This window comes from Corylus avellana, chromosome ca10 (assembly GCF_901000735.1).
Source record: "Corylus avellana chromosome ca10, CavTom2PMs-1.0".
NCBI classification, from domain to species: Eukaryota; Viridiplantae; Streptophyta; class Magnoliopsida; order Fagales; family Betulaceae; genus Corylus; species Corylus avellana.
In genome coordinates this window covers 22,704,049-22,716,492 of record NC_081550.1, presented here as the reverse complement: position 1 = coordinate 22,716,492, position 12,444 = coordinate 22,704,049, and the positions used below count along the sequence as shown (strand labels likewise).

The 12,444-nt window shown below is 39.7% G+C and overlaps 1 protein-coding gene across 3 annotated transcripts in view; it reads left to right on the top strand.

The window, feature by feature from the left end:
- The first annotated feature begins 328 nt into the window (after window positions 1–328).
- The window catches only part of LOC132163636 (uncharacterized), an 89,282-nt gene continuing 77,166 nt past the window's right edge, over window positions 329–12,444 (top strand). For 2 of the 3 annotated variants that reach the window (XM_059574003.1, XM_059574002.1), the window contains exons 1-6: window positions 329–615; window positions 1,711–1,788; window positions 3,162–3,274; window positions 3,527–3,620; window positions 4,981–5,024; window positions 5,266–5,334. In XM_059574003.1, coding sequence (XP_059429986.1) covers window positions 519–615; window positions 1,711–1,788; window positions 3,162–3,274; window positions 3,527–3,620; window positions 4,981–5,024; window positions 5,266–5,334 — 495 coding nt within the window. In that variant the 5' untranslated portion in view covers window positions 329–518. Of the gene's footprint in view, window positions 616–1,710; window positions 1,789–3,161; window positions 3,275–3,526; window positions 3,621–4,980; window positions 5,025–5,265; window positions 5,335–12,444 lie in introns of those variants that run through there. The other variant, XM_059574004.1, reaches the window with a different exon arrangement.

Sequence of the window (12,444 nt, the reverse complement as noted above, 5' to 3'; positions counted from 1 at the left end):
TTTTTGGTTTTTTTTTGGAGTTTCTTACGTTTTTTGGTTTTTATGGAGTTTTTTACGTTTTTTTTTGGTTTTTTCGGAGTTTTATTTTATGTTTCTTGGTTTTTTGGAGTTTCTTACGTTTTTTGGTTTTTATGGAGTTTTATTTTATGTTTCTTGGTTTTTTGGAGTTTCTTACGTTTTTTGGTTTTTATGGAGTTTTTACTTTTTTTTGGTTTTTTCGGAGTTTTTTGCCTTTTTTGGTTTTTTTTGGAGTTTCTTACGTTGCGTGGCTTCTTTTGGACTGGCTACTTCAGTAGACGGCTCAGATTGCCAGTATTGCTAGGCTAGCAATTTTCTAAACATTGCCGGGGCTCTTAATCTCTATTCTCGACCCAACTGCGGCCTTTCCCGTTTCAAACAGGTCGTCACCGGAAATAAATCCAGAGGTCGCGAAGATAGGAGCTTATTATTATTATTAGTACTTGATTATGCTTTTGTGACGTGGCAAAGCGAAAGAGAAAAAGAAACCAGAGGAGGAAATGCTTGAGGGACTTGTTCGGCAACTGCTGTTGGGATATCTCGGCCGATACGTAAAAGATATCCAGAAAGAACAGCTTAAAATAACCCTGTGGAACGGTAATGTTTTCTTTCTTCTTTTCTTGTTTCTTCATTTACGACTATATCGATCAACTTATACTACACTAGCGGTATATGGTTTTTGGTGTTCATGATGCATAGCAATGATTTTAAGCGGTTGGAAATCAGAATTTGGTTGCATGAAGCAAAATTAGGGTTTTTCAAGGAATGGACTAAAAAATCAGGGATTGTTCAATGTGTTGGATTCTTGGATTGTGTTTTATTTTTTATTTTTTTTATTTTTATTTTATGATTTTTGTGTTTTGAGAGGAATTGGAGGAAAATTTGGTGTGGGCTTAACTCGAATTCAAACGCACACTAGATTGCTAGAATTCAACGTGAATAATATGCTAGTCACGACTTAGTTAAGTTCAATCAATTTTGAATAAAGAGGGGAAGGCTGGGCAAAGCAAAACAGACTTTCAGTTTTTTGATAAGTAATCGCAGTTTCATTAAAAAGCGCAAAAGCAAAACCCAAGTACACGGGAAGCATACAAGAGAGAAGCCTACCAAGTAGCGGGAAAGAGATCTAAACAAGCATGAAAATTCAAAAAACTACAATTTGAGGCAGCGGTCCAATGGTTTAGGTTTTAGGGTTTAGGTCTGCATTAAACCCTTTATCCTAGAATTTTTCGGGTTCACTTTAGGAATCTTGGCATCCATTACAGCTTATATTGAGGTTTGAAGTCCTGGAGTTCATTAGGCAATTGGTTTCATTCTCCAAGCGGTTTCCTGCTGAGATTCTATTGGCAAAAGTGGGCAACCAAATCAGGCACCCATTTTCAGACTAGCATTTTATTAATATGAAATATTTTTCTAGCAATTAAATTAGATTCATGACTTAATTAAAATAAGGTTGACTCAATTATTTTACAATTACCAAGTATCTGGAGGAGCTATGGAAAATGAAAACACCATTTGTATATTCCAGTTTAAATCTGTTCTTAGGATCATGCTGGTTTTTATTTATTTATTTATTTTTTGTTATTATTATTATTATTATTATTTTTTATTGTAATATCTCGACTAGAAACATTGTTGTTATTGAGTTTTTATCCATTAATATTAAAAGTAAATTTTCCTGTTCTTGTGTAGAGGAAGTCTTATTGGAGAATGTAGAGCTTATTCTTGAAGCCTTCGATTATCTCCAGTTGCCATTTGCGCTGAAACAAGGTATTGTGACCTCCTCCTCTTACTACCACTATGGCACTATTACAATTTAATGTTTAAAAAAGAAAACTTGTTTTGCACTGCACGCATAAGCAGTATGTTGTGTGGATGGGGTCTTGTTATTTTTACTCTTCAATCAAGCTTCATATACATCAAAATAAACTAAACTGTTGTACAAAGTGTTTTGGTAATTTTGTGTTTTAGACAGCAGTGCTGGATCTTCCACTTTATTCTTTGACAGTTTTCTTGATAATGATATATTAGCACTTTGGAAGCTATTTCAATAATATTCACATTAATTAATTATATATATATATATATATATATATTAGCACTTTGGAAGCTATTTAAGAATCATGTTTATAACTTTGGGTGCCATCCAATTTTTTTTCTTGATTATCTGTTGTTCCAATGCCTCTTGGTTTGAAGCATGCCAAGAAGGATTTTGGCATGTACATAGAATTGTACTTAGAAGAAGTGCACGTTTTTAAAAGTAAACACTGATCTACTAGGTATATAGCTTGATAATGTTGACAGGTTGATTTAGCAGTAATTTTGCCTCCCCCCTCCCCCCGTCTGAAAAGATCAGGATGGATGACTTAACGTTAAGTTGGATGTAAAAATTATGAACAGAAGTTGAATGTACTTGGACTCTTGGGTGAATAAATCTACTAGCTTGAGAAGATTTTGGTGGTTTTAGATCAAAGTTAGAGGAAAGACAGAAAAAAAAAAAAAAAACAAAAAAAAAACAAACAAACAAACAAACAAAGTTTGGGGAATAGCATGTACTTGACTGAGGAGATTTCAATGCTTCAAGATTGGTGTTTGTGCTGCAAACTAAAGGGGGAAAAACTAAAAACAGAAGGGAAAACCACATATATGAAGTCAGACTTGGAGGAGCGAGATTGAGGTGCGAAATTTTTAGAGACATGACTTGGTTGTAAGTATAAAACCTACTCGAACTAACTAGAGACTTTTTCAGTGGCAGATAACATGTTCAGGATATTGGACTGAAATGCATTTGACATTTGAAAACCTTAATTTAACCTCAAAACAGATTCTCTCTTCTTCATAATTTCAGTTAATTGTCATCTGCATATTTTTCTCCTCAATCTCAAATGAATGGACTCGTTTGCTAATGCTTTTTATAATTGTTTTTTGCTTTTTAGCAAAAAAGCAAAAACATCAACAAATAACTCAACACTCAAACCTACTTCTATCTTTATGTCACACACAACCAACAAGCAAAAAGCACCTTCTAAAAAGCATTAGCAAATGAGCCCAACTGATAATTTTTTATTATTTTCCTTAGTCAACCGTCTTGGAATTTGTATTAAATCCTGAGAACTACATCTAACCATTGATTTCTTTGTTAGGTCGGCTTGGGCGGCTAAGCATTAAAATTCCATGGAAAAAGCTTGGTTGGGACCCCATCATTATTATTTTAGAGGATGTATTTGTTTGTGCATCCCAACGGGATGACTGTGAGGTATTTTCGAATGTCTTTTTGGGGTAAAAAAAAAAAAGAAACTCTCTATTTGGTAACAAGAAAAAAAAAATTAGATGCATTGGGTCTGCAAGCAATTATGTTTCTCACAAGCTTTTAAGTTGCAAATTAATGTAATTAGAAAGAAAAATCTTTCAGAAGATTTTTATTCATTATATATTTCTATAGTGCAAGTTACTTATCCCAAAACAAAAAAAAAAATATTATATGCATGTCACTTTTTGCTTGTGGTAGTGGAGTTTGGATTCAGTTGAAAAAAGAGAATTTGCTGGAAAAAAGGCTAAACTTGCTGCAGCAGAGCTGGCCAAATTATCAAGATGCGTTGGTGGTGAGCTATTTAACTAGCAATTTCAAGTATCTGTTTTGGTTCTAATGAAGACAAGGCCGCATTCAAAGTCTTGTTTTGTACAAAACTGATGTATTTGGATGCATGGATTATACAATTTTTTAGCCACATATAAATTTCATATTTGATTATCACATAAGTAAAGTTGTTTCAAATACTCAACTATGTACTCAGCCAATGGTGTGGCTACTCAAGGCCTTAATATCAATTAGGTACATATTTTCTTCTTCTAGTTGCGGGGTTTACTATATTGAATTGATAGATTACTGTCTCATGTGCTTCCTAACTTTGTAAGAAAATAATAGTGGTTCTTTTTTTCTGCTCTCATCTGGCGTCAATGCAATCCAGTCTCCAAAATAATCTTCTCAAATCTTCATAATCATGTTACCTATTTTGTTTTTTATTTTATTTATTTTTGCAAGTTAGAACTCCATTCTTATATCCATTGGGCAGGGGCCCTGAATATGCATCTTTTAACATTCTAGGAGTATTGTTTACATAAAAAAAACATTCTAGGGGTATTGTTTATATTTTTATTGATACTGCATACAACTTACCTTCCAGGGATGCATGCTTCTCCCTCACTTTTAGGTTCCAGTAACAATGGAGATTCTAACTTATGAATCTACTTTTAATATGCATCCTCAGTTGGGCAATTGGTCTGGTTCCCTAATCTTTGAGAACTCCACTAGGACCATAGAGGAATTGACCCATTTCTTCTTCTTTACTTTGTATTCCTGGACAGCCGCTTGGCTTGCTCCTATAGGGATCAGTTTCTCTGATTTCCTTTTTCATTTTTCTCTCTCTTAGGCGCTCTCTTTTATACTTCCCATGTATGTGGGTTGCGCCCCTCTGCGCTTTTTATATCATTATTACTTATCAAAAAAACGTTGGGCAATTGGTCTGGTTCCCTAATCTTATGGAATAGCTAGTTGTTTTGCTTCATTCTTAAAGTTCTTGTAGAGTTCACTGTTTCATTTGCAAGGCTCTAGAGTTCTGTCTACGTATATTGCTCTTCTTTAATGATGCATCTTCCTAATTGTTTTAGAAGCTTTCTGCTTGCCTTGACCCATAGGATGTTTCTTAGTAACTGTAGGAGTGGCCTGCTGCTTTTCGTGGAATTTGTGGTTGGCTGTTTACAAAATGAGTTGCAATTCAAATATTGCCTTTCAAGATTTTCTGAAACTCTTTTAAATGAAAATTTCACTCTAACTTAGGTCAGTCTTACTGGTGCTCCGTGACATTTTAGGGGAAGACAAGATAATGTGAGCTGTTGTGCTGAAATGGTTTCTCAATGTAGTTTGGACATTGGGTTCTTATACATTGACTCATTTTTCTGCAGATAACCAGGCTGGGCAATCATTTATTTCGTACATTGCTGCAAAGGTGACATTACTTTGGTCTGATCTGCTATTGCTTTTGCTGCTTGGTCTGTCCTGTTGTCAGTTCATGTTTATGCCTGCAGAAACTGATGTTAAAATTTTTGGGCATATGAGTAGTTTGCTTATCATTTCATGTTTCCTCGAGTTCAATGTGATATCTATGCTTGTCCTTTAAAGATGCTATTGATACTTTGCTGGGAGTTATCAATATTCATCAAGCACTACTGATCTTCTTTCCCCCCTAGATTCTTGAAAGTATCCAAGTCTCCATCAGAAATCTGCATGTCATATACTGTGACAGGTGGAGCGAATCAGTAAGTTTGTTTCTTTGACATACCCGTTGTTTAGTATTGAATGGTGTATCTAGAGCTTTATTAGTGTCTTTTTTTGGAACAATTTCATTGTTTTTTCTCAATCACTAAAATTGAAATTGCTAGAAGTGGCAAGACTAATTTCACAGTCCATATGTGTTTGTTTCTGTGTTCTGTTGGGAATTTGAACTTTTCTGAATTAAACATTAAAAAAGTTCAAATTCCCAATCGTTGAGAGGTTTGCATGAAGAAGGTTTAGAGAAAAGAGGAGGCTCGTTCTATATGTTACGTAGCCTACCTCAAACCTATTATTATATAAGCTTAAAGAAATATGACAAGGACTAAACGACCCTCAAACCCTATACATCCTTCTAACACCAATTAAACATTAACATATATTTCTTTGTCATGAGTAAATCTTAAATCTCAAGTCAATCCTACAATTCAATTCTATCATTCCCATTTTATCCTAGTTTTTTTTTTTAATAAGTAATGTGAATATTATTGAAAAAGCGCAAAGAGGCGCAACTCTAGTGCAAATATATATACAAGAGAACCCCTACGGAATACACAAAGAGCACATATTCAAGAACTCTTCCATAGTCGGGACATCAATACGATGGTAAGTCAACACCCACAAGTATAGCATAGAGATCATATTCTTCCTCACCCCGTCCACCGAACACTCCTTATCCTCAAAAGTTCGTGCATTCCTCTCCTGCCATATACACCAAGTGACGCACAAAGGAACCATCCTCCAAATAACTTTAGAGAGATCCCTACCCCCCACCTGATTCTAGCAAGCAAGCAAGCAAATCGAGGAACCTTGGTGGCATAACCCACTCAATACCAAACAAAGTAAAGATATAGTGCCATAGCGGAGTGGCCACTTCACAATGGATCAATAAATGATCTACAAATTCTCCTTTCTTCTTACACATGTAACACCATTCCACTACTACAATACTCCTCTTTCGCAAATTGTCATGTGTCAGAATTTGGCCGAGAGCTGCAGTCCACCCAAAAAATGCCACTCGCGGCGGCACCTTAGAGCGCCAAATACTCTTCCATGGAAACACCTCATAATCTGGAATGGACAAGGCCTTATAGAAAGACTTCATCTCAAACATACCTTTCTTAGATGGGGACCAACGAATCCGATCTACATTAACATGAGAAATCTTACAAGAGTACAACAGTTCAAAGAAAGATGATATCACATCCATTTCATCCTAGTTAAAATCCTGATTTTAAAAATCTTACTTTTAAATCTGTATTCCATGCCCAGTTTTGCAGTTATCAATTATTGTGTAGGTTGAAGAAACCTGGACTTCCTTCAAACGTACGTTTGAATCATAGGCTTCGAGAGAGAGAGAGTTCAGTTAGGTTAGCAAGATAGTTTTCTGCCCTAGCGGCGGCGCTAGGCGCTGTGCGCTAGGCTCTGGTGAGCCGCTATGGAACGGCGCTTCTCCATAGAAGCGAAATCCTTCTACCTGTCAGCGAGGGAAGGGTGTCCTGATCTTCGGTTGGAGAAGAGAAAAGGGTTCGTAGGGGTAATTTTCGTGAGTCATTCTTGTGCTTCATGGTTGGTGGATATGGTCGAGGAGGCGAGTTAATCTCTGCTGAAGGTTGATATTGCCAAGTCATACCGCGAGGGCGATAAGGCTTTGATGGTGCATGGGGGTGTCAATAAGGCAGGTAGCTTCCTGGAGGTGGCTGTTTTTGCTGAGGGAGGTCGTAAAGGAATCATTTGGCTACCTGCGGGCCGTGGAGGGAGGGGATGGCGTCGGTTTGCAAATGAGTTGCGGAGGTTGTTGGGTCCTCCAGCCCCTACGCACCCTGTTCCGGGAACGCAGCTCAAGCTTGGTTTGGGAGAATCCATCTCTGGATGTCACCCTAGGCGCTCCTTTGCGGAGGTTCTTCGTCTGACGGCTGGTTCTGAGGAGCCTTCCGTCGGGAGGAGGGTAAGATCTTCGCAACTCATTGATCTTTTCCCGGTGAAGGACTCTTTCGAGTCCGGGTACGGTGAGTATGAGTCGCGGGTGATGGTGGATTGTTTGGAGTTGGAGTCGCCGGATTCTGCTTATCCTGTTACAGGTTCTATCCCGGCGGCGGATCATTCGAAGAAGAAGAAGAAGGAAAATAAGACGTTGCTAGGTTTTTTACGTTCTGCTTTGGGCCAAGTCCTAGCTGGGTTAGTTAAAGGGCTTTTATTTGGGCTGGGTGTTCGCGAGTTTGGGTCTTTCCTTAAGCCCAAACATACTGGGTACCTCAAGACAGTTTTGCGCAGAGGTATGAAGCGTCGTGTTAAAGGTTTGCCCAAGCCTCAACAGCGTGGACCTGCCTCGCCAGGAGAGTTCGATTCTCCAGCCGATCGTAGTGAGGCGTGCGTTTCTGAGGTTTTTGCGCCGTTCGCCGGTGGTCTCGCCGGGGTGTCCAGCGATGATTCCGAGCTTGCGTTGGTGGGGTTGTCAATGGCGGAGGTGCATCAGGAGTCAACTCTACAGGTTTGTGCGTCGGGGTCTGTGTCTCTTGAATCGGCGACGGTCCCTATTTTTCCGACGGAGGCTGCTTTGCTGCCGGAGAATACCCAGAAATGGTTGTTGACTCCGGTGAGTACCCATGTCTCTCCTTTGCCTCCGGTGGTGGTTTCTGCTCCTCCGGTGGGAGCTGGTGCTGTTCCGGTGAAGGAGGTTGAACCCGTTAAGACTGCTCCGGCGAAAGGGTTGCTTCGTCAGGGGTTTTTAGGGTCTAGAAATGTCTCTTCTTCCTCTTTGCCTGGGATGAAGGAGGGTTCATCGTCGGTAAAGGGCTCTAAGGTTGTAGTCGAAGATTCACAGACCTGTTCTTTTTCGGAAAAGCATGCGGCTGAGCTGGGTTTGAGATTAAGCGAACCTTTTCCTCGAATGTCAGAGAATGGTGCTCCGATTTACTCCTCTGTTTCCAAATCTCAAATAGGGTATGCCCGGAGGGTGAAGGAGAAGCTTGCTAAGCAGTTGCAGAAGAATAAGGAGCTGTTTGTCGAGGTTGTAGCAGAACCCTCCGAGAAGGGGGTGGGGAATGATTTGGAGGTGGCTATAGATGCGGTGAATTTCGCCTCTAGTGTGGGTCTATCTAATGGTGAAGGAGGTGATGAGAAAAGTCTTTTGCATCTCTTTTCGAATATTGAAGCGGAGCGGGAGGCCTTTACCCCTAAGGCAAAAGGAAAGCGGAAATCAAGAATTTAGAATGCTCCATCAATTATGAGGCTAGAGAGAGACTTTCTCCTAAGCGGTACTATCGTCGTCGGGGTTGTGTTGGGACTAAAAATGCATTCTCCTTTCCTCCAGAGGTGCATTAGGGGTTTGGTATTTTTTTAGGGCTGGTGGTGGGTTTGTGGGCTTCAGTCTTTGGGTTTTTTGGGTGCTTTGCTTTGGTTTTTCGTTTGGTTGTGGTTCTAGTTGGGTTGGGTTTTTTTTGGGGTTTGTGGTTTGGGTTTTTTTGGGCTACCTATGTATACTCTCTTGTGTACTTAGAGGCGCTTTGCGCTTTTTTTTGATATATACAATTTACTTATCAAAAAAAAAATCTGTATTCATCAATATTATGATGTATCAACAGCTGCACAAACTTGTGCATGTATCTTCACTAGACTCTTTCACTCTATTTTGATGCCCTCTTGCGGTTTTATGCATATAAAAATCATAAGCTTGTAGTGGTATTATCTGACTATTGTTAAGGGAGATTTTTAGAATGATGCTTCCAATTGCTATGGAAGGTGATCCATTGGCATTTCACATCCCCTCTCTCTCTCTCTCTCTCTCTCTCATGGGTAGCGCTTGAGTTAGTTGTCGGCACCTGAGGGGGACCGGAGGGTTATTCATCTGAAATTTTCTACTGTTCTGATGGGTTATGTGGGTTATTTTTACGTAGAATCAAAGTCTTTTGAGTTAAGGTCAGGAGTTGGGAATGGAATTGTCAAACTAACTGAGTGGGGCAGAGGGCAAATGAGGCCGGTTGTGATGGGTTTTCCGAGACTTGCATGGTTACTAAAGATGATGGAAGAATTGGTGTCTGGAACTTTGGAGAAGGAATCATGTAGGACGCATTGTGTGGGAGATTCAGTGATCATTCTCCAAAGAAGGCAGAATTGATATGGGCAGTTCTTGGAAATTACAGAGTATGGTCATGGAGGGAGGCTTAGCTATGTTGTCATACCGAAGGGATGCGAAGGTACTGGTTGGAAGCACTGCATATCGCAATTGAGGAGGCTGGTAAAGGACTTTGACCAGCGAGGAGTTATCGGACTGCAGAGTGCTCCCAAATTTATAGTTTTCAAATTTTGTTGAACAGTGATGCAGTTTGTGATGGTGTCTTCCATATGCATTCTTTTTTCTTTTTTTTTTTTCTTTTTTTTTTCTTTTCTTTTCTTTTATTTTGGTAAGTTGTTCAATCTCATTATAATAGCACAAAGGAACGCACCCGTATTACATTGAAAGTGTAGAAGAGAAACCCCTTAAGATAGAGAAAAAGAATAACAAAAATTCGAAAACTCAAGGACTAGAAAATGACATTATATTATGTGAGTTCCACCCTTTTGCGCTTTTTATATTATCATTACTTATCAAAAAAAAAGAAAATGACAAACTATTGAACGCTGTTATCCATGTGTGAAGGTATTTGAACATTATATTTTTTTCGCTCTCACCGAAGTTTCTAAATCTTCAAAGTTTCTTGCATACCACTCTCTCCGAATACACTACATTAAACACAAAGAAACCAACCTTCGAATTTCCAAAACAATTTCCTACCTATCCTTTCCAACTCAACAACAACTCTCTTACCCTTCTAAGCATAAGTCAATCAACACCAAACAAATGGAAAAGGGAAATCCATTATTCTCTTGCTATTTCATAATGAAGAAGGTGATCAATGGACTCTCCACTCTTCTTGCACAGACAACACCAATCCACCACAATGACATTCCTATTCCTCAAGTTATCTAAAGTCAAGATGAGAATACAATAGCTCAAAGAAAGAAGTGAGTATTTCCACCTCCCAATCATGCATTGATCTAATAAAGAATATATTCAATTGAAGATTTCCATTCCAGAACTGCATACGATCTGCTACCCATGCATTCTTACAACGTGCAATACCAAACAAGTTTGAATAAGACCTAGCGGTGGCACCTTTAGCGTGCCTACATGTTCCACCTCTAGGACAAAGAGAGAGGGAAGACTTGGGTACACGAGAGGAGTGCTCTGAAATTTTGAGATCTAGATGGAGGGGATAAATTCAGGAGAATGGACGATGAAAAACAACTCTGAGATGAAACTGAAAACTTGCGTGACACGCCTACACGCGCCACTGCTTGGAGAGTGAGAAAGAGTGGCTTTCCTCTCCCATTCACTTTGGGATTAAGATGTGGCAGAATCGGGTTGGAGGAATTAGGATCAAAAAAGCTTTCTTCCGGCTGGGTAGTTGAAAGCTGCACCAATTTTTGCCCAAAAATTGGTGTGTCTAATGAGGGGAAGGAGGAATTGGCAGCCTTGTTCAATTCTATTGAAGATTCCAGAATGCAGTTTGACTCTGATCTGGGGGACTTTTTTGCCTATGGTCCTGCCCCCACAGGTTTTAAGGAGCCAAATAGTGCTCTTCTTTTTGACAGGGGCCAGACGATTTCTGTGCAAGGTAGGGGTCGTGGGAAGGGTCGAATTGGTGGATCATGAAGCTAAACATCGTAGCATGGAATGTGAGAGGGTTGAATGCCCTCAAAAAAAGGTTGCGTATTAGGGGTCTATTGAAGGAGTGGAAAGCAGATATAGTATGTTTGATTGAGACTAATATGGAGACTATTTCCTGTGAAGTGGTTCACAGTCTTTGAGGTAGTCAACATGTGGGGTGGAAGTATAAAGGGTCTAATGGTTTGTCGGGGGGAATGTTAATGATGTGGGATAGGAGGGTGGTGGAGAGTAAGGAGGAGTGTGTGGGGCAGTTTACCCTGGCGTGCTCTTTTCAAAATGTGGAGGACAACTGGGTTTGGGCGTTTGGGGGGGTTTATGGTCCGAATGAGGATGTGGAGAGGAGGGTCCTTTGGGAAGAGCTGGCTGGGTTGATGAATGTGTGGGAGGTCCCTTGGTGTATTGGTGGGGATTTTAATATTGTTCGGTTCCCTAGTGAGCGCTCTAGTGCTTCTTATTACTCCTCGGGCATGATGGATTTCTCGGACTTCATTTCGAAGAACAATTTGGTGGACATTCCGATGATGGGGGGACAATTTACTTGGTCCAATAATTAAGAAAATGAGACTTGGTCTAGAATTGACCGGTTCTTGCTATCCTCGGAGTGGGAAGATCATTTCCCAGCAGTGTCACAAAGAAGACTTCAACGCATGTTCTCCGATCATTTCCCTATTTTTCTGGACTGTCGGGCTCTTTGCGGAGGTAATAAGTATTTTAAATTTGAGAGCATGTGGCTTAAAGCCGAAGGTTTTGTCGACAAGGTTAGCTCTTGGTGGGGATCTTATTCGTTCGAGGGCTTACCTAGTTATGTGTTAGCTAATAAATTGAAATCTCTCAAAATGGATTTGAAAAAATGGAATGAGGAGGTATTTGGCAATATTGGGAGGAAAAAGGAGTTGATGGGAGGTATTCAGGAGCTGAATGAGTTGGCAGAGTTGAGAGGGTTAGATCAGGAGGAAAAGATTCGAAAGGCGGATATGTTGAAAGTTTTGGAGAATACCTTGTTGTGTGAAGAAATTCACTGGCGCTAGAAATCGAGAACTTTGTGGCTCAAAGAGGGGGACCGAAATACTCGTTTCTTTCACAAGATGGCGAATTCTAATCGCAGGTACAATCGTGTGGAAGTGCTTCGTATTAATGGTGTCTTATCCGAAGATCCAGTTGAGGTAAAAGATCACATTGTGCAGTATTATCAAAACTTATACTCTGAGCAAAGTTCATGACGGCCTAGAATGGATAACCAGCCGTTTTTGTCAATTGATGAGGAGGATTGTAGGTGGTTAGAAAGAGTTTTTGAGGAAAAGGAGGTTTGGGAGGTGATAAAAGGTATGGATGCTGATAAGGCACCGGGTCCAGATAGTATCTCCATGGCTTTTTTTCAAGCTTGTTG